The sequence below is a fragment of the Acanthochromis polyacanthus genome, chromosome 16 (assembly GCF_021347895.1).
Source record: "Acanthochromis polyacanthus isolate Apoly-LR-REF ecotype Palm Island chromosome 16, KAUST_Apoly_ChrSc, whole genome shotgun sequence".
NCBI classification, from domain to species: domain Eukaryota; kingdom Metazoa; phylum Chordata; class Actinopteri; family Pomacentridae; genus Acanthochromis; species Acanthochromis polyacanthus.
Window position 1 is genome coordinate 32644019 of NC_067128.1, and position 20677 is coordinate 32664695.

At 40.7% G+C, this 20677-nt stretch overlaps 2 protein-coding genes across 4 annotated transcripts in view; both read left to right on the forward strand.

Annotated features, from left to right (window-relative positions):
- Positions 1–1880: 1880 nt before the first annotated feature.
- On the forward strand, positions 1881–10270 carry batf (basic leucine zipper transcription factor, ATF-like). Its single transcript, XM_022195896.2, has 3 exons — positions 1881–2309; positions 3312–3416; positions 9403–10270. Exons 1-3 carry the CDS (start codon positions 2247–2249, stop codon positions 9607–9609), a joined length of 375 nt encoding a protein of 124 aa, XP_022051588.1. The 5' UTR covers positions 1881–2246; the 3' UTR covers positions 9610–10270.
- Positions 10271–12104: 1834 nt separating this feature from the next.
- Positions 12105–20677, forward strand: part of flvcr2b (FLVCR heme transporter 2b) — a 38195-nt gene continuing 29622 nt past the window's right edge. The window contains exons 1-2 of one of the 3 annotated variants that reach the window (XM_022195895.2): positions 12105–13749; positions 18502–18643. In XM_022195895.2, the coding sequence (XP_022051587.2) occupies positions 13171–13749; positions 18502–18643 (721 nt within the window). In that variant the 5' untranslated portion in view covers positions 12105–13170. Of the gene's footprint in view, positions 13750–16334; positions 17261–18501; positions 18644–20677 lie in introns of those variants that run through there. The other 2 variants (XM_022195894.2, XM_051960621.1) reach the window with 2 other exon arrangements.

Here is a 20677-nt window from a genome sequence, read left to right on the forward strand (position 1 = left end):
TTAATTCATTATTTCTTTGTAGAAATCTGTTTTCATTTTGACATGAAAGTGGCCATAATTCCCTGCTGTATTTAAAAGAAAACCTCCACAGGCGGGTGAATACTTTTACTGTTTAAAGTAAAAAAAAAAAAAATTTATTGTTATCTGATTCGCTAATAAAACTTCATATAAACAAAATGTTACTTAATGCTTCTGATTATAGCTTGCAAGTGATGCTTTTATAAGACTGGGCCAAGAAAAGTGAAATAAAGGCAGTGTTTTCTTACAGACTGAACTTAACACATTTGCTGCAGTGACTCATAAATGTCCTTTATTCTGAAGTAAATATTTAACTGGCAATATGTGCGTACTGTTATTTTTGCAGTCATCAGCGTCTAAAGGATTCTTCAATAATTCTGTGCTTATTAGAAACCTCCCACAGGCATTTCCAAGGAAGAGAGACCACAGATGAGGGCATCTCGGTTTGCTATCTAAATAAGTGGCCCTGTGAGGGTTTTTCCAGACCTGATGAAGAGGAGTGTGAACAGCAGCAGTTAGAATTCACCAAAAGTGCACTTCTCAGCTGTTGTTTTTACTAAATCTGACTCACGATGGACGTCTGAACTCCGTCGATAAGCCACTACGAAGCCTCTCGCTGCTTCTCAGAGCTTGAATGAGATGAAAACGACGGCAAAAAAAAACGTGCAACTGTAACACTAATTGATTGAAAAGAAATAACAAAACACATTACACGTTTTGAAATGATGGTTCAGTTATTTTTCTGGGATTTTCTGAGCGGCACTTCTTGCCCCCTTTAGGTCATTTAAGGTTCCTCTGTAGCTGTAATCGTGTTTTTGTTTGATCCCGGCTCTGTATTCGTACGACATTGTGCCTCAGTCTTTGTCAAAGCAGAATTTGACTAATCAGCTTTCCTCCTTGTTCTCTCTTTTCTTTTCTTTTTACAGTCTCAACTCTTTTGGACAGCGTTAAATGCCAAGTATTAGAAATGTCTGCCCTTGCCCAAGCTCTTCAAAATTCCTGCGATGGTAGAACATGTTTTTGTGTGGGAGGACTGTTCTGCCAAGCAAAGCTGTTTTAGTCCTGATTCTTTTTTTTTTTTTTTCTCACAAGAAAATCTTGTTCTTGCACCACCAAATGCTATCTCGTGATGGGGGCAAACAAGAAAAGGACTAATAAGTAAAGGGCACAGCAGCTTTGGATTCGTCACAGCCCGCATTTAGATGCATTATGCAAGTCAAACAAGGACACACGTGACAGAGTTTTTAATTTGGCGTTAAACTCAAGGTCTGCAGATGCAATCACTACATTTAGTTCCAGTATGCATCTCAGGGAATACTTCACCTTCCTCAAAATGTACATTTTCTAAAAGATTCCCCGTGCTTCGACATGTCATTTAGAGGAAAGGGCAGTGAGGGAATTGTAAGAGAAGGGGTTTCTGGGGAGCCCCTTGTGCATTTCTCAACGCCAACAGCCCTCGATGCCGGCTCACCTACTTGCAGCTGGCGTGTCGCAAGCATGAAAGCGTGGTAGAGATCTGGAAATCACCACGAGGCCAGCGTAAATAGTCACAACCCAGTCATCCATGTGGAGCTTTTGGGATGTGCCGTCTCTTGAGGATTAGGTCGAAACGCAGCGTCGTGCGCGGCAGCTAAAAAAAGAGGAAGAGGGAATACCCACAATGCAAACAAACACACACAAAAAGCAATTAGTAGTTTTAACTACGCTGTCACCACACGTGCCATTCCCCCCCAAAAAAATGTAGGTGTGTGTATGCGAGGCAATGTGTGAAACTGTGAATATCCACTGATATGTATTGAAATTGTGTTATTTTTCTGGAGTTTACAAGATTACCTTACTGGGCTTCAACTTTCCATCAGACATGTGACTTCCAGTCTAATGCAACTTACCCAGATTCTTACCAGAAGCCACATCAGATAGAGCTAATTAGACAGACAGCAAGTCTCACAGTGGATGTGTGTCAGAGAGAGAGAGAGAGAGAGAGAGAGAGAGTGAAAGAGAAGGAGGAGTGACAGAAAGGGAAAGAAAAGAGGGAAGAAAGACTCTCATTACTCATTAAGTGGTGAGCCAAGTTCTTCTCAGCACTCGTTCTGCTACAGAGACTCTCGCTCTCTTTCTTTTCGCTCTCTCTCTCTCACACACACACTCTTACACCGCACCGCACACACACTCAAAAACACAAAGCAGAAGTGGACAAAGACACAGAGTTTCAGTCGCCGCGGTTGGCTATGGCTCAGGGCTCTGACAGCAATGACACAAGTTACAAGTCTCCATCACCTGGAAGCAGACCGGTAAGTTTTCGTTCTCAACCTTTGGAGCCACTTTGCTTTGCTTCAGTCCACACATGGACCCCGTTTGGAGGTGCAACGCTTGTGAATTAAATGCAACATCCTCCTCCTAAATCTCTTTCTAGCTCTTTCTCTGTTTCGTGCTCACTTTGTGGGCAGCAGAAGCCGTCGCTCGTCCTGTCTTCGTTGGCTCTTTTCACAGTTCCTCAGAGTGTTTCTCATGCACACATGGGCCGGAGCCATGACTCGCTCCAAGTGTAGGCTTTTGTGAATTGCAAGATTCATCACTTGCCCAAGTAGCGGGAATCCTTTGTTGTTGTTTTTTTGCAAGTCCGCCGACTGTGAATGATTTGGAGAGCTGTCGGGAACAGACAGTGTGTTGGATACAGCGTGTACTGTACATTTCTGTGCATGTGAGTTGCCGCCCAGCAGCCTCAAACGCCGACTGGTTTCACGTGTGCCCGCTTCTAGCACACTGCTCTGTCTGCAGAAGCAGTCTGGAAGGAAAGCAGCCCGGCAATATGTTCTATATGTGTGTGTTAAAGGCGTGAATGTAACTTTGCTGTGATGGCGTAAATTCAGTTAATTCCATCTGCAACAGCTGCTGTTTTGGGGTTTTTCAGCCAGTAATGCATGCAGAAGACGTTAGATAATTCATTTGTCATCTGTTTGATGCACAACTGACTCAGCATTGGGATTAGTTATTGTGATACCAAGAAAATCGTGCGTTGAGGACATGAAACAGGGTGTGTGTTGTACCTAACCGATGATTCAGCCACTCCCCGACCCAGCCCTTCACGTTAGCAGCAAAGTGAAGCTCATCTTCTGTCAAACTGTCATTAAGAGAGATAACGCTTCCATTTTGACGCATGATCCCGCCAGCGACAACCGCTGACACGAACTTCAAAGCAATCACCAGGCTTCTTGCAAATTGACTCTCTGCGAGCCGTTAGCGCCACTTTGGTTTGGGTTTGCACTAACTGTGGGTCTTCGCCTTTTTGCCAGAGCTCCTCAGACGATGTAAAGAAGGTGATGCGGCGGGAGAAGAACCGGATCGCCGCTCAGAAGAGCAGGATGAGACAAACCCAGAAAGCCGACAGCCTTCACTTGGTGAGGACACACTTCTCTGCAACAAAACACACCGCATTCAAAAGCAGCACAGCCAACAAAAAAACAAGAGGGACCATTTGTAGAGAGCACGCTGCTTCCATGCTAATCAGATGAGGGTAGACTAGAGGAAGATTTACTGACTAGAATGAATGTTTGTGCAGATTTAAGGCCCAGATCTGATCAGTTTATCACCATGAACTCACTGCAACAGCCTAAGTGTGCGTGAAGCCTTGCAGCGCTGCATGCTACTGTATTTACAGAATGCTACCTGACCATGTGGCGATGTGTCATGGCTTCTGTTGGTGCTGCACACTTGGACGCTGCTCTGTGTTTGCAGAGGCTTAAGGAATAAATTAGCACGTGTGGGCAAATCACTCCCTTTTTTGCAACACAATCCAGCGCCAGGGATTGCATCGGCGAGTGTAAGGATGGGAGTGTGTTCGGACTCGCCTCTTCGCTCTTTGTTGTCTTAATCTGAGCTCGTTTTCTGTGATAGTTGCAGAAGAGATGCACCTCGGTATTAATAGTGTACAGTCCTTCCAGTAAATCTACCTGCTATTTCAACACGCTGACCACGCTTCCACGCACCCATGTGACTTCCTCGTTCAAGAAAAGAAGGTTTTGGTGTTTCTGTGAACTTTATCAGATGAGCTGCGGAGATTTTCACATTAAAAGAGGCCACACCGTAGGCAGTAGTAGATCCAACTGATGTGAATGCGTGCGGATCCTTCCAGTGAAATGTGCTGCATATTATCGGTCTCTTTAAACGCTGCCAGAGTGACAGAGAACACCCGGGGACCACAGAACACTTACTGTGGTTTTGCTTTCATCGTCTCGCTAGATAAACAGGAAGGTGAATTTTCCCTCTCTATGACAGCGTGGCGTGTTTCCTGTTTCTTCAGTAGTATTTTTTTTTTTTTTGCTTCTGTGTAAATGAGCTTGAGTGTTGTACGTCGTGGGCAGCAGGGGAGAAAAAGGCAGTCACTTCTTGTAAAGCGCAGTTAGCAGTGGGCTGTATTTGGCTAAGTGACGCAAGTATAGGGGTTTGCCCAAAGGCTGTGTGACAGTAAGGACCCGGCGGTGTAATCTGTTGGCCACGGTGAGATGACCTTTTCATTAACCAAGTGGAAGATTTCTGCCCTACTATTCCCACACAAACGCGAAAAAACTCGAGCACTGACGTACGGTTTGCTCTACTTGTAGTATCTTAGAGCTTTCGATAAGCAAGAAAGACGCTTCGCCTCGACTTGTTTTGGAAAATGTTGCACCTGAAATGTTAAAACGCAGCTTTTCAGACCGTCATGCTGCTGCAGTGAGCTGCAGACAGTTTCTATTAAAAATGAATCAGTCCATGCTTGAGGACAATGACAATGTTTTTGCACTTTTTTGAAGTTTGGCAACACTTTTTTTTTAATAATTTAAACAAAGAAAGGCCTCATAAGCAGCCAAAGTATTCATTTATTTCAGTTTGGAAAGAAACATACGGTCCTTTATTACAGTGAAAACAATCAACTTTTATTGGCCTGCTTATTATAGGGGACTTTTAGGCAAAAATAACTGCAGCCTGCCAGTGTTTGAGCACGTTTTAGCCAAATTACTTAAAAACACTTATTTTTCCAGCATTTATTTTTCTAAAAAAGTAATTCAAAGAACCTCTTCTCATCAGTTAATAAAAGCAAGGTTGCAAGATTTTAAAAAAAAGCAAAAATCTATTTTACTAATATACGCTACCTGTCAAAAGTTTGGAGATACTTTCTCATTCAAATGAATGAGAAAGTGTGTCCAAACTTTTGACTGGTAGTGTAGATAAACAGTTTAAGTTGCAAACATCATTTTGACAGGTTGCGTTGACATAATAAAGTTGATAATTGCATCAACTTAATATTGTGTGCAATTTAAACTCAAATTTCTGCATTAGTTGATTTAAAGCTAAATCTAAGTTGAGCTAAATTTTTAAAAATGACTTAATAACTTCAATTTTCTTCACCTTGACATTAGGATTTTAAGTCCATTCACCACCTAATCAACATTTCATTTTCAAAATTTGCCTACTTTAAAACTGGTATTCATATTAATGACAATTAAGTACATGAAAAACCTTATAGTTATGAGTAATCAACCTGAAAACTAGTGTAAAGGAACCAGATATTAAGCAAATTGCAATTGGACGATAACTTCAATTGCACCGAAAAGACTAATTCTGCAAATTCAATGTAGTCCATTGGTGTTTTCATTATAAGTTGTCAAAACTAAAAAAAAAATATTAAAATTGATGCAAACTGTTTCTTTTGAAGCCCAATCATTTTTCAGAGCATAGCATGACCAATCTAATCGTCCTTTTTCTGCAATATAAACACTGACTTGCAGGGACTTGTGTGAAATAAATTGTCCATCCCAACAATTACCAACCACTTCAGCCTGTTGCTCACTGCTAATCTGAATATTAAGCTGTTGAAAGCAGCAGGCACGATGGCGCCACAGATCACCTATCTACGTGATGACGCACACACCTACGGAAATGAATGGAAAATGTCATTAATTTGGAAAAACGTCATCAGCTCTCTGACTCTGTGTGCCACAACAGCAGCACCGTGAGATAAGGGCAAAAAGGTGCAAAGGTAACTGTGTGTAGCCGGTTCACCACATCAGCTGCTTTAACTGACCTTTCAGCTCGCCAACGTAGCATCAAACACGCAAGTGGAAAAGCCCTAAATTTAAAGCCTGACCACATGACGACTAGAGCAAAAAGTCAGGAAATCACCAGAGATATTACAGGTAATCCCAGGGTAAGTTAGATCTTAAGATTTATTAATGCCACAGTGGGGAAATTTGCAGCAGCATGGTGCAGTGCAAACATTTAAGGCAGAGGTGTCAAACTCACTTTAGTCCAGGAGAAACATTCAGCCCAATTTGGTCTCAAGTGACCAGTAAAACCACAGCATAATAACCCTACAAATAACCATTACTGCTCGTTTTTTCTTTGTTTTAGTGCAAAAAGTACATTCTGAAAATATTCACATTAAACGAACTATCTACTTAACAAACCATTATGAAAAAGTTGAAAATACTTAAGAAAAATAAGTGAAATTTCAACAATATTATGCCTCAGTTTATCATTTACACATTACAACTTCCGGATCACAGAGTGTCTACAAAGGAACAAAACATTCAGTCACAGGTACCTGGAACTGAGTGATAAAGTATTTTACTTCAGGATCAAAATGACAAAAATCACACAAAAAAGGACAAAAAACAACAAAAAGAAGACAAAATATTGCAAAAATGAGACACAAAATGACAAAAAATGAGAGAAACAACAAAAAACGAAAAAAAAACGAGACAAAAAATTGGATAAAAAAGTTACAAAGCGACAAAAAAAAGGGACAAACGACAAAAATGAGACAAAATGTGACAAAAATAACAAAAAGGAGACCAAAAAGGAGAAACAAAATGACAAACAACAAAAATAACACAAGATATTGAAATAATGAGACACAAAATGACAAAAAAGACACAAACGACATAAAACAAAACAAAAAAGAGACAAAAAGTTACAACCGACAAAAAAATGTACAAGCAACAAAAATGAGACAATAAATTACACAAATGACACAAACAGGATAAAAAAAAGACAGAAACAAGAAAAAAATGACAAAACTGGACAAATACCACAAGCAAGACAAAAAGGAAATGCAAAACGACAAAAACATGAGACGAGCAACAAAAGTCAGAAAAAAAGCAACAAAAACAAGACAAAAATGACAAAAATGAGACAAAATATTACAAAAACAAGACAAAAATGAGACAAAATATGACAAAAATGAGACAAAATATTACAGAAATGAGGCAAAATGACAAATAAACAACGAGCAATGTAGTATTTTAATTTATGATCAAAGCAACCTGTCATGGTCTACAAATTATTTTTAATTTAAAACTACAAATTTACAGTGTGCAATTGATGTCTTTTCTGTAATTTTTACACTTTACAAAGTCATCTGGTGGGCCAGATTGGACCCTCTGGAGGGCCACTTTTGGCCCGCAGGCCACATGTTTGACACCCCAGATTTAAGGAATATCAGGGCAAAAATAAAAAACATAAATTCTAGAAATACCAGTATGATGCGTATCAGTGGTTTTGCACAGATTCTTTCATACATGCAGGCACTAAAAGAAGCACTAATATTGCACAAACAATTATCTGTATTGCACAGATTGCTTCGTAACTATAAAAATAACAATATAGCACAAATAAATCATGAATGTCTAATAGGGTTTTACCTGCCTATCGCTACATGCAACAGTAAGATCAGGCACATGTGCAGTAAGTTAAGTTATCTGACGGAAATCGATGCCTTTCCCTGTTATTTTTGGGCATTTGATAAACGAAAAATATCTATTATGCTCAACTAAATGGAGCTTCAGTTAACAAAACTGGATCTTTGTCTTAAAAATTCTCAATTCTTCTCATTATGTCGCTGGGGGTGGGCACTTAAAAACACTTCTCTGTGCAGGAAAACCCCGTCATAAAGGAGTCATCCTCTGCAAACCCACGATTGTGCAAAATGTCACGGGTCTTTTATCCTCACTTTCCTCCAAGGTGTGGTTAAACAGACCTGCTTGACAACAACTAAACCAACGTTCCACCCAAAAAGCTGCTCAACTGCCACTGCAGGGCATGTGGAGGTGCAGAGGTGTGGTGTGAGAACAGAAATCAATGAATTATGTTGGATTAAAACGGAAAAAAGTGAGCTTAATATGAGTCCAGAATTACAGAGTCTGAATGTAGAAGAAACAGGAAACAGAAAAAATAGGATTTACCTTAAAAATAAGAGGAAAACGTTGAATTGATCTCTGTAAAGAGCTGCAAATTTATTTACTGGATACAGATAATTGATGTCTTTCTATGTAAAGTTGCTTGTAATTTAAGAAAACAGAAAAAATATGTGTAAATAATGTAGGGATTTTTCTGGTAAATAATGAGAAATAAATGTAACATGGGATAACATTTAAAATAACTGTTGGGTTAAAGGTACTTTCTGCACATTGCTGGTGCTTTCCAAGGATATGCACCTCCTGTCAAAAGGTTTAGGACGCTTTCTCATTCAAATGAATGAGAAAGCGTCCTAAAACTTTTGACAGGGGGTGTACAAGTATTATCTCTAGCTACACTAATAATATTTACACCTTTAGCAAATATAATAGTGATCATGCACTTCTGCTTTAGTAAAGAAAAGAGTGACAATGTGTTTTAACTTATCAGGGGAGTGTTCAGGATGTTAAGGGGGTTAAATTTGCAGACTTTTATTGTTATTTTTAAAATATTTATTCTTTCTTACTTGGTGCATTCTTATTCGTGTATTTATTTTTATCTATATTATTTCTTTTTTACTTTTGCAATGACTTAAGTTTTCTTAAACAATATAAAACAAAACAAACATAACAAAACAAAACATAAAATAATAACCCAACATATCCAAACAGGAGTAAGATGAAGCATCAGCGTATTTGTCCTTATTATTGAAAGAAAAGCAGCTTTTTTCAATGAAGCTAACATTAAATGAATCATAAATCCAGTCGAGGCATTGGTAATGTGGTAAATGACTGTTCTAGCTGGAAATTTTTAATGGAATATCTCCATAGGGGTACAGAGGAACATTTCCAGCAACCATCACTCCTGTGTTCTAATGCTACATTGTGTTAGCTAACGGTGATGAAAGGCTCATTGATGATTAGAAAACCCTTGTGCAGTTATGTTAGCACATGAATAAAAGTGTGAGTTTTCGAGGAAAACATGAGATTGCCTGGGTGACTCCAAACTTTTGAACAGCAGTTATACATTGGTGTGTTGTACAGGTGTAGAGGAATGGCTCAGTCGTTTGTTAGGGTCATGGAAGCGCGGACGAAGCCGTTCTTGTGTCTGGTGGTGCGATAAATGTTACTCTACTTAATTAATTAAATCTCTGCTGTCTTTGCGTGTTTCCAGGAGAGCGAGAACCTGGAGAAGGAGAACGCCGCCCTGAGGAAGGAGGTGAAGCAGCTGACGGAGGAGGCCAAGTATCTGTCCTCAGTGCTGAGCAGCCACGAGCCCCTGTGCACCGGCCTGGCCCCTCAGACCACCGACCTCCTGTACCCTCCCCACCACAGCAGCTACCACCACCAGCACATCGCTGTCCCACACTACCAGCACTGACCCGACTGACTACTGAAGACGTGCTGCGAAAAAACAGACGACTGACCTCAATGGAGAGAGAGACTGACTGGAGATGTGTCTTTTAAATGCTGATCATTGTTTTAAAAAAGAGAAACCCGACCCAGGCGACAGGCCGCCATGTCCGCCAAAACAATGAGAGCCCACATGTAACTGTGCGGTGTTCGAAACTATTTATTTAGCTTTCTGCTCATCCGTTCGCTTTTTTTTTTCTGATAAATATCATGTTAAATGGCTTTTGATGAGTAGAACTGTCAACCAGTCCATGTTTACATTGGGAGACAAACCTAGTGTACGTCCAGGAGACTCAGGCGATATTTTTGTAAATGGCTTATTTTAGAGCACCTTTGTCATCCTGTCATGTTTTTTGTGTTTCACGTGTTTTTAATGTGTTTTACTGTGTCGATTGAAAATGCTCAGGAGCTTTTGACAGATTTGATTGTGGACAAAGAGAATGTAAAGTCAAGATCCTAGAACAACAACAACAACAGCAACAAAAACAAGGCTCAGAAGAACCAAATAAGAAAAAAATGAGTGGCAGTGAAGAAGAATCGAGGTCTTGACTTGTGTACTGGTGACGGAGCCGATGTGTGAGGAGAACCAGCAGATATATTTATTAAATGTGATGCCTTTTGGATGATCATTTGTGACCTGGAGGGGGTTGTTATTTGTGCATTCATGTGGTACTTTTCGGTACAATTCTGCTTATTTATAAATCGCCGCCCAATTCACAACATGCATCATTGGAAAATAAGAGTTTACAAAAACCTCCAGCAGAACCAGGCTCAGGCAGGTCTGTGTCGCATGGTCGGGCTGAGGGTAAAAGAGGTGAGAGAGTAGAGTAACAAACAATCAAGAGAACAAAAAACACTGGGGAGGCTGGTGAAGTTGGTAACTGCAGATCAAATATACCTGCAGAGGGAAAGAAATACTCAAACAACAGGAGAGAGAAGACACAAAGCTGGTGACATGCAATGGTGGCGTATAAAAATATGGAGAGTTCAGGGTCATCTTAGGTAGTCTAAACCTAATCTTAAAAGTAGGGAAGATGTCTGTCTACTGAACCCAAACTAGGAGATGATTCCACAACAGAAAAGCCTGATAAGTGAAGGGTCTGGTGTCTATAGAAACCACAAATAAACCTACAGTCTGAGAGCAAAGTGCTCTGTTGGGATAATATGGTTCAATAAGGTCTTCAAGATACGACAGCTCTTGGTCTTTAGGAGTTTAGTATGTGGGGAGAAGGATTTTAAATTTGATTCTGGATTTACCAGTGAGGAGAAGCTAATGTGAAACCTCAAACTAAACAAACTACAGGAGAGAAATGGCACAAAGTTGGTGATCTGTAATGGTGGAATATAAAAATATGAAAAGGAGAGGTGTTTAGTGTATCGTAGCATGACTAAGAGGGGATTTAGGGTCATATGTTTAAACCTAATCATAAAAGTAGAAAAAGTGTCTGTCTACTGAACCCAAACTAGGAGCTGATTCTACAACAAAAAAGTCTGAAGGATCTGCCCCCCTCTCTATTTTTAAAAACTTTACAAGCCACAAACAAGAAGACAGCGCAGTACTCCACCAAGGCTGCTCATTCCCCCATATGACATTGTCAGAAATGCAGCATTTGTTTGTTCATTAGTTATTGATGATCAGAAATCACGGCAACATAGAATGTGTCCATTTAACATAGATGTACCCACAAACAAAATGACCTTGCACTGAACACAGGCGTGTGTCATGCATGTGTACGTTATTTATGGATACTGAATTGTGTGACCTGAATATGTAGCAGATGGTTGGAAATGATGGGGCTCATAAAACCCCCCATAATTTAATCAGTTGTTCCTTGTATCATTTCTGATGGATAAGTCTTGATAAGTATTTGTAGTAGGATCACAAAGGCAGCTGATGTAGTGTTCACTTGTTGTCATGGTTACAGGAATGCTGTGCCGCTATCTCATAATGACACAGAAATCTTAAACAAATCTGTGGATCCAGACTATAAGCCGCATCACTGCTAAAATCTAATCATTTGGTCCTTGTGCCATTTCTGACCTTCCCTGAAAATTTCATCTAAATCTAAATTGAGTAATGCTGCTAACAGACAGACGGACAGACGGACGGACAAACAAACGTGAATCATCCCATAACTCTGCCAGCATTCCTTGGTCAAATAATGAACTTACAGTCTGAGAGCAAAGTGCTCTCTTGGGATAATATGTTCTAATGAGGTCTTTAAGATACGATGGATTCAGAGTTTTGTATTTGAGACGTGGGATTTTAAATTTGATTCTGGATTTGACACGGAGCCAATGAGGAGAAGCTAATGTGATCTGTCTTATGTGTTCCTGTCAGAACTCTAGCTGCAGCATCTTGGATCAGCTTTGAGGCAGTTATTGAGGCAGCTTGATAACAAGGAGTTAAAACAGAATGCACAGAAAGAATCCCGTCCATGACACTCACTGTTTGTGTGATTTAAAGGACACGCTCTGGTTGAAAATAACTCCAAGGTTCCAAAGAGTAGAACCAGAAGTCAAGGCAAAGAGCAACTATCTGGTTGGATTATATGTTCCTGAGGCGCCTAAAACACAATAACTTGAGTTTTGTCTGGCTTTAGAGGTCGTGTGAGGTCTGCAGTGGTGCGATAACAGGAACATGTGACAAACCTCCCCTGATGTTTTCCTTCTCTCTGGAGGGAGTCTCTAGATGGCACTGTTCAACAGCAGGAGACCTGAAGCTGCAGTAGCTGCTCCAAAAAATCTGAAAAGTAATCATTTGTCAACTTCCCTTTGTGACTGAGTTAATATTAGTCCTTCGACGCTGCTGAGACTTCCCTGTCACCTCTTACCCACTGTTAGGGATCCACATACACGACCTGGACTCTGCGCTGTTGTCACACTGGGAAGTAATCACGCGATTATGTGGTTGGATTTTTTTAATTGACGCACTAAAAATAGAGCAGAGGGGGAGATCCCGCACATTAACGGCCGTTACGCACTAGATCCGTATCAGATATGTGGAGTTTAACGATCTGTTCTGAAACCACAAACAACAGTCCGTGAAACTCCGCCCTTGAGCCAGAGTTGACCGACTTGTTCCAAGATCCCAAAACGCTTTGTAGGTCCGGGTTGGAGGGTCACCGCCGGCGCTCCTACACGTGTTATTTGACATTCTGAGATCTCAAACAAGCAATTCCATTCATCAGATCAACCGTGACTGTAATTATTTAACCCTGTGTTCGCTGCTGAACTCTCTCCAACCCGGGAAGGAAGTGAAATATTGGACCCCGAGTGAGACGCACAAGCTGGAAGTTGTTTCTTGTTTAACTATTTCAGATAAACAGACTGGAGATTTGGCACATAACGTTTCAACTAAGCCTCTCCTCTTTTTTTCTTTTTCGTAAAACAAACCGTTATAGGCCGGTCCGTCTTTTTACGCAACACTTTGGAGAAGCGCTGAAAGTTCCTCTGTGAAGTTTCAGGGGTTTAAACTAAAGTAGCTGAGTGTGAAGCTTCTGCCCCATGTGTTTATTGGGAAGATTTGATGAATATGAGCGAGAAACAAGCTTTGGGAGACACCAAACCGAACGAGGACTTGGAGAACCATGTCCACATGGAGGCGGGGGACGCGGCGAAGCTGCCCGGAGATGAGAGCCAGCAGGACGGCTACGAAGTGCTGCAACCCACCCGGCTGTACAAACGGCGCTGGATGATGGTTCTCCTGTTCAGCACGTACTCACTGTCCAACTCCTACCAGTGGATACAGTACGGCATCGTCAGCAACATCTTCATGAAGTTCTACGGCGTGGAAGCCTTCACCATAGACTGGATGTCTATGATCTACATGCTCACCTACATTCCCTTCATCCTGCCCGTGACCTGGCTGCTGGACAAGAAGGGGCTCCGGGTCATCGCGCTCTGCGGCACCGCGCTCAACTGTGCCGGGACGTGGATCAAAGTGGTCAGCGCGGCACCTAACCTGTTCCCCGTCACCTTCCTGGGACAGTTCTGCTGCTCCCTGGCGCAGGTCTTCATCCTGGGGATGCCCTCCAAGCTCGCGTCGGTGTGGTTCGGTTCGGAGGAGGTGTCCACCGCCTGCTCCATCGGAGTGTTCGGGAATCAGGTAGGCTGTGATGCAGGGACTTCCCTCCTGGCTGATAAGTGGGTCATATTAACTCTTCACCTACTTGGTCACTGATTTGGCCATATTCCATAGCTACACTAATCAGTAGGACATTCCCACGTTTGTTTGGCACGTTTGCGCCATTACGCACGTTCAGGCTGACCTCTGTGCATCTCCTCTGCGTCCCAGTCACAACATTGCTGGCTGAGGATGAGGAAGGACGAACGGCAGCAGTGCACTGTGGGAAGTCGTGCGAGGAGAGACGTGCATTTACAAGAAAAACAGCGCTTTATAGAGAACTTTATAATGAAAGAGAGAAAGAAAAGGCAACTTCTCAAATCAAAAACGACCCAAAAGACACTTTTCAGTCATCAGTCTCTATTTTAAATATGTGCTCAGATGCTCAAAGATTCAATTAGACTGCAAATACGATAAATATGATGCAAAGAAATGCATGCAGAAGTTTTTTGAATGGTGCAAACTTGGATAAATCACTCAACAGAGTAGTGCAGATTAGACTGTCCTAAATGAATTAACAGAAACGGTTGGACAAGACGGAGCATGTTCGGGACAGTGTGTCTCTGAGCAAAAAGAAATTAAAGCCATGCCATCATATCAGGGCTCCGTTTTGCAGCTGTGAGCAGCTTTCACATGTCTAGTGTGTGTGAATCTGATATTTCCTCACTGATGTATTGTGAAGTAGAAAAACCAAGAACAGAATCCTGAAATTTGTCTAAAACCGAACCAGTCATGGAGACATGGCACAAGAAAACGGGCTAAAAGACACTTGATTTCATATCCTTATTAGCTGAAATAATGTAAAATAAACTATACCTCAGAATGATGTTGTGTTTAACCTTTAGATGCACGAGTGATTGGACCCTACACTCTTCTATACGTGGGTCAAAAACAACCCCTATAAGAGTCAATGTGTTTTTATACCATTTTTTGTTATTTTGGTTAAGAATAATAATTTGTATTATGTTTTAGTCAACACAAGAATGATTTCATGTTTGAAATATGTTTATTTTTCACTTTATAACTGATTTTGAACATTTTTATGACTGAAAGAGAAGAATATCACACGGAGCAGCAACAGAAGAATGTCAACATCCGTCTTGTTGACATTTTTCCACTCTTTTCCTCCAGCTGTTGCTGCTCTCCATCCCTTCAAGTTTGTGCGTCGCTACTTATGTGATACCATCAGTGATAAAGAGGTTGGGGGAGTAACACAAATATTATAATTTATTTAAAAGTATTAAAGGAAACTTAAAAGTTTAAATGTTGTGATACTGAAAACGTGTTTTCTGAGGAATAGCTGGAAAATGAAATGATAAAAACCTTTTATTATGAAGATATTGCAAGAAAACAGCCTCACCACTGATGCATCTAAGGGTTAAATGTGGCTGGTTATTACATCTTAACCTGCAGCAGTGTTGGAAATTTCACACAAAACTTATTTTCTCCACTTTTGTACGACTACACAAATTCCTCCCATTATGATTCACATCAACTTTTACGTTCCCACACACACACAAACTGTCAGTGTCTATTTGTATAAATTAGCAGCAGCAGGGCGTTTTAAAATTCACATGATCAGCCAAGAGGAGAGTGCAAAGATCAGCAGCAACCATTGTGGGTATAAAGCTCACAAGAATCCGAGTTAACACTTAAAGAACAAACAACACTTGAGTCACCTTAACATCATCTCCAAGTAAATGTCACAGGAAAGTCATCGTTTAGCGCTGGAAGATTTGTAACCGAGAGCACAAACAAGATAAATAAGAACAAAGTAATGGGCCGAGGCTTTTCAAATTGCAATTTTTGTGAATTCAAAGTTCCCAATTTGAGCATTTCCATCACCCACACAGAGCCAGTGGGCTGGAACAAATCAGCTCCTTTTCTGCAACTTGTTTCAGAATAATATGTGGCAAACAACTCACAAACAGATTAGACCTCGGTTTAATTGTATTATAGCTCATTTTATTACATCTAAACTGCCTTTTTTATCATATCGCATCCTTATATCTGAAAGACATCACTTTGCCAACGTGGCTTTATTGCTGCATTATTGGCCTCTCATCCACAGTGTCTGCAGAAGCTGAGTTAGCAGTTTATTACAAACACAGAACTTTCTTAACAGCTTCAAGTCTGTTGCACAATACACTCCCAGTCAAACGTTTGGACACACCTTCTCATCCAGTGGTTTTTATTTAATTTTTTTTTTACACTGTAGATTAATACTGGAGACATCAAAACTGTATAAAAGAATACAGAAACAAAAATGTATTAACCTTCAGTTTTAATCACCAATGTAGAAAATAATACAAATAAATTAAAAGCATTGAATGAGAAGGTGTCTTCAAACTTTAGATTGATAGTGTATGCCAAACAGCTTGCATGCAAAGTGAGTGAACCAAACATTCAGTGTGTTATCTTTAAGGTGAAGAATAACAAACACTTAATAACAAAACCCCCAAAATTTCCTCACATTTAAATAAGTTATCTTTCACAAGACGCTCAATTAAAGTTCAACTGTCTGGTTTTCTGGTCTGTGGTTAACCTTACTTGGACAGTTAACCAAATATCGGAGCTGGTAGGAGTGGTTTTGGGGAGAATTGGAAGATTTCTGACATTACCGTCACATGATGCTACCGAAGGTGATAAATATGTGGGCGTGCAGCGTGGAGTCTTAAGGCCATCACATGGGATGAGCAGCAGAGAGACTGAGGATACCACAGTAACTCCAGCTGCACAAAACAAACAGTTTGCACTCAGGACTGCAAACTGCCAAGACACCAGCTCCGAACTCTTTAAACCTCTCACCTCGAGCTTCCCAGGGGCCCATTTCAGGACAGTCGCAATGCCGCAAAACAATACCCTGAAAGGCAGCCGTGAAAATCCTGAACTCAGTGCTGAAAAATGGCCAGGCTCCAAGGCTGCAAAGAAACACGCTCCGGGCTTCGCTTCCCTGCAGTGGAGTCCAGGGCCTTTGGGCAGATCCGTCTCCACCGGGTCCAGACTGGACGTCGAGTCTTCAGGTGACCGTGCGACGTTGGTGCCAGAGGCTGAGGTCAAGCTCTACCACCGCCGCTGGCTCATGCTGTTCCTCTTCAGCGCCGTCTCAGCCAGCAATGCCTTCATGTGGCTCCAGTACGGCATCATAAGCAACATATTCATGCGCTTCTACAACATCGACTCCCTGGCCATCGATTGGTTGGGCATGATCTACCTGCTCACTTACATCCCACTCATTTTGCCCATCCTCTGGCTCCTGGACAACAGGGGCATCCGGGATGTCATCCTCGTTGGGTCGGCCTTTAACTGCATTGGTGCCTGGATTAAAATTGGCAGTGCTGATCCCAGTATGTTCTCAGTCACCTTCTTTGGCCAGTTTGTTTGCTCAGTAGCCACGGTCTTTGTCCTCGGCATCCCTTCTTACCTCGCTTCGGTGTGGTTCGGAGAGGAAGAGGTTTCCACCGCTTGTTCCATAGGAGTTCTGGGAAACCAGGTTTGTCTGAAACACCACTTCATACAGCTTTTTTTTCTCTTCCTGCTCCAGCTGAGTCTGCTCAGCGAGCCAAGAGCCGTCTGACAGCTGTCTGTAGATTACGCAGGGCTGGACTGGATGCCAGAGTCACACAGGACTTCTGGTGTCTTGGTGTGAGAGTCCAGAGAAAATTGCATTAACTGTTTGTTGAAGCCTTGTCATTGTGCTGGGCCAGTTTGAAGGTTTAAATGTTGAAACCTTAATTCCCATTCATAAAATTTCGTGCTGAATCGGCCACATGACACAGATGTCAATTCAGGAGTATCCAGAGCACATGTGAGATGCTTTTCTGTTGGGCCAAAACTCTCATTTGGTTTGTTCCACTTGTTTCCAGATGAAAGATACTGAATAAGAGCTTTATAAAAATTTTAAATCGCTCACTGTATTATTAATTTTTAACAACTGAGATGTGTGTTCATCACATACTGTTAATAATGCTGCGTCCCGTTACTTATAAATGTCAGCTAGTTCCTAAAGTTGCACTGTAAATGTTTGATGGCAATATAAAGCAATCAGTAGTCTAAATGGGCAAAACTATATTAAAAAAAATGCATTTTAGTGTTTGATTTGGGTTTACACTACAGGCCAAGAGTTTGGAAACAAATTCAAATTTCTGTTCTCAGTGCCTTTCTTGAAAAACGGCATGAATTCTGTGGATTTTGGGATGTATTTACTGCATGATGACACTTTTCTTTCCATGATATGCACCATTATCCTCCATTTACCTTTCGTGTTACTAGACGATTGCTGAATAAATGTTAACAAAAGAAGAGAAAGGCTTAATTTTAGGGTTGAGAAGATTTACAAGAGTCACTACTTGAGTGCAGAAGTTTTAAAAAAAAAAAAGCAAGTTAGAGTTTGCATTATTCACTTTAGGTCTTTGGTTTTTGAGAGTTTACATACAAAAATCCCAATAATTCTCAACTGTGTCCATAGAAATGTCTAGAAAGAAACAGATGAGTAAAGAAACAAGAGTACAGATACAAATACCTGATAATTATAGTAAATATCTGTTCTGATGAGTCACCCTTGATATAAAAATCATGTTTATTTTATTGCAAAGTATACCAATGAAACTCTGATCATTTTTCCTACACATTTGATCTTGCTTTCAAACGTTTGGCCTGTAGTGTACGTGTTCATTTCTGAAGAGGTTTTTTTCTTCATTTTGTGCTCCCTCCTATGTGCTCCTTGTCATACAGCTCGGTTGTGCCATCGGGTTCCTCCTGCCTCCGATCCTGGTGCCCAACGTGGACGACATGGATGAGCTGGCTCATCACATCAGGGTTATGTTCTACATAACGGCAGGAGTGGCCACTTCACTCTTCATCCTGGTCATCATCGGTAAGATAAACGTTACATGATACAGACTTGGTCCACCCTAAATCACAAAGCTGATACTTTCTCACTTGGGTTTTTGTGGTTTCTAGGGCTGTGCATTACAGTCGGCTGGTCAAAACACTCTCATCCGACCAAATTCTCATTGGTCCAACAATCGTCATTTTTATTAAAACAAAATTAGAATCACTAACATGAAGGTTACGCTGTGTAAGTGGCACTTTTCCATTTCTAGAAGTTAATAGATAGTAAATGGATGATCTGAGGTCAGTGAATGTGTCTCAGTGATTGTAGGATAAAGACTCCTGTATGTGGAAGGTCCAATCACTGGTGGAGCAATACTCCTGGATAGAACTACACCATGAAGATTAGAGAACACTCGTAGAAACTCTGAGAAAAGACAATTGAGAGTTCACCAGAAGACATGCGGTGACTCTGAAGTCAACTGGAAGAAGGTTCTTTGGTCTGAGGACACCAGAATGGAGCTTTTTGTGCATTAGAAAAGGGACTTGGTGAACACTGGACATCATCACAAACACACCATCCCCACAGTGAAGCACGGTGGTGGCAGCATCATGATGTGCACGCTCAGTGAATGTGTCCTCATGATCCACAGGCTGTTTGTGTGCGCTGAAGAGTCCAGTGTTCAAACACAGTTCTGGCTCTGTCAACAGGAAACAAAGTTTAAAAGAGGGCAATGAGAGGGACGGTAAATCTGACGCATTCACTAAATAAATAACTAACTAAATGTAATTCCATCTCCAATCATCAATTTTTTAAATCACGATTTAAACTTGACCATCTCTGATTTGATGGAAAAATTATGACATAAAATATGAACATTTCTGAAGATATTTGTGTAATTTTAGTTTGATATATCAAAGTTTCCCGTCCATCCTCTGTCAGCACATTTTTTTGAGCGTTGAATTTCTAGGCTGTTTGTATGACAATATCTCAAAGAACTTTTAAAGATAAAAGCCTGAAATTTTCACAGTTATTTCTCAAAAAAGAGGTTATTTTCTTTTAACATTAATAAGCGACTGAGCAGGCACCACAAGAACTCAAATGCTGCTAGACAGGCGGATCCAAGTAGAATCTGGACTTTTAAAATGGTTCTAAAATTATAACTAAGGCTCTGAATCAGTGGCGTGATGAGAGATACTCCTGGAAGATTCAGGATTTTATCTTTAACGCTTCTTGAGATGTTGTTTATCTATGTTTCAGTGTGTGTAACAAAGGCTGAAAGTAGGTCAAGGAGCAGGTTATTTAAAAAAAAAAATGATAAAGCTGAATTTCCACAGATGTCATTTGAAATAGGATTTTTAAAAGGTGTGGAAAACTCACACTTTTATCCATGTGCTAACATAACTGCACAAGGGTTTTCTAATCATCAATTAGCCTTTCAACAGCATTAGCTAACACAATGTAGCATTAGAACACAGGAGTGATGGTTGCTGGAAATGTTCCTCTGTACCCCTATGGAGATATTCCATTAAAAATCATCCGTTTCCAGGGAGAATAGTCATTTCTCAGTCTAGACATTGACATTGTCTAGACTGTATTTCCGATTCATTTAATGTTATCTTCATTGAAAGAAACTGCTTTTCTTTCAAATATAAGGACATTTCTAAGTGACCCCAAACTGGACAGGTAGCATGCTCCAAATTTGGTGTTAAAATAACCATGTTAAAGGGACTTAAAATCCTGCAAACACCAGCTTTTTAATGTTCATTCAAATTCATTCAGACTCCTGAGGCTAAAAGGTGGAGTACGTACTGCAGAAGAGTGATGATTTCAGGCGATGATGATGATGATAATTTTATCTCTTACACATCCCTTGCTGCTCCAATATGACATAATCTTGAGGGTGGATTTAGTTAGTGCTGCTTACAGTAATGAAGGTTTCATTGGGGGCAGTTTCTTTCACTTCCAAGGAAAACAGATCTTGTTAAAGTCTGCTATTCTGTATTTCTAATGTGATTTCTCAGTGTCTTATGTAGAATAAAAGAAACTCCACTTACCTCTGTCATATTGGAGCGG

Bases quoted from the DNA above. Each gene is read 5' to 3' on its own strand.
- batf (XM_022195896.2), top strand. From the start codon at position 2,247: ATGGCTCAGGGCTCTGACAGCAATGACACAAGTTACAAGTCTCCATCA. The intron at 2,310-3,311 runs GTAAGTTTTCGT...CCTTTTTGCCAG, and splicing joins CATCACCTGGAAGCAGACCG to AGCTCCTCAGACGATGTAAA. The intron at 3,417-9,402 runs GTGAGGACACAC...GCGTGTTTCCAG, and splicing joins AAGCCGACAGCCTTCACTTG to GAGAGCGAGAACCTGGAGAA.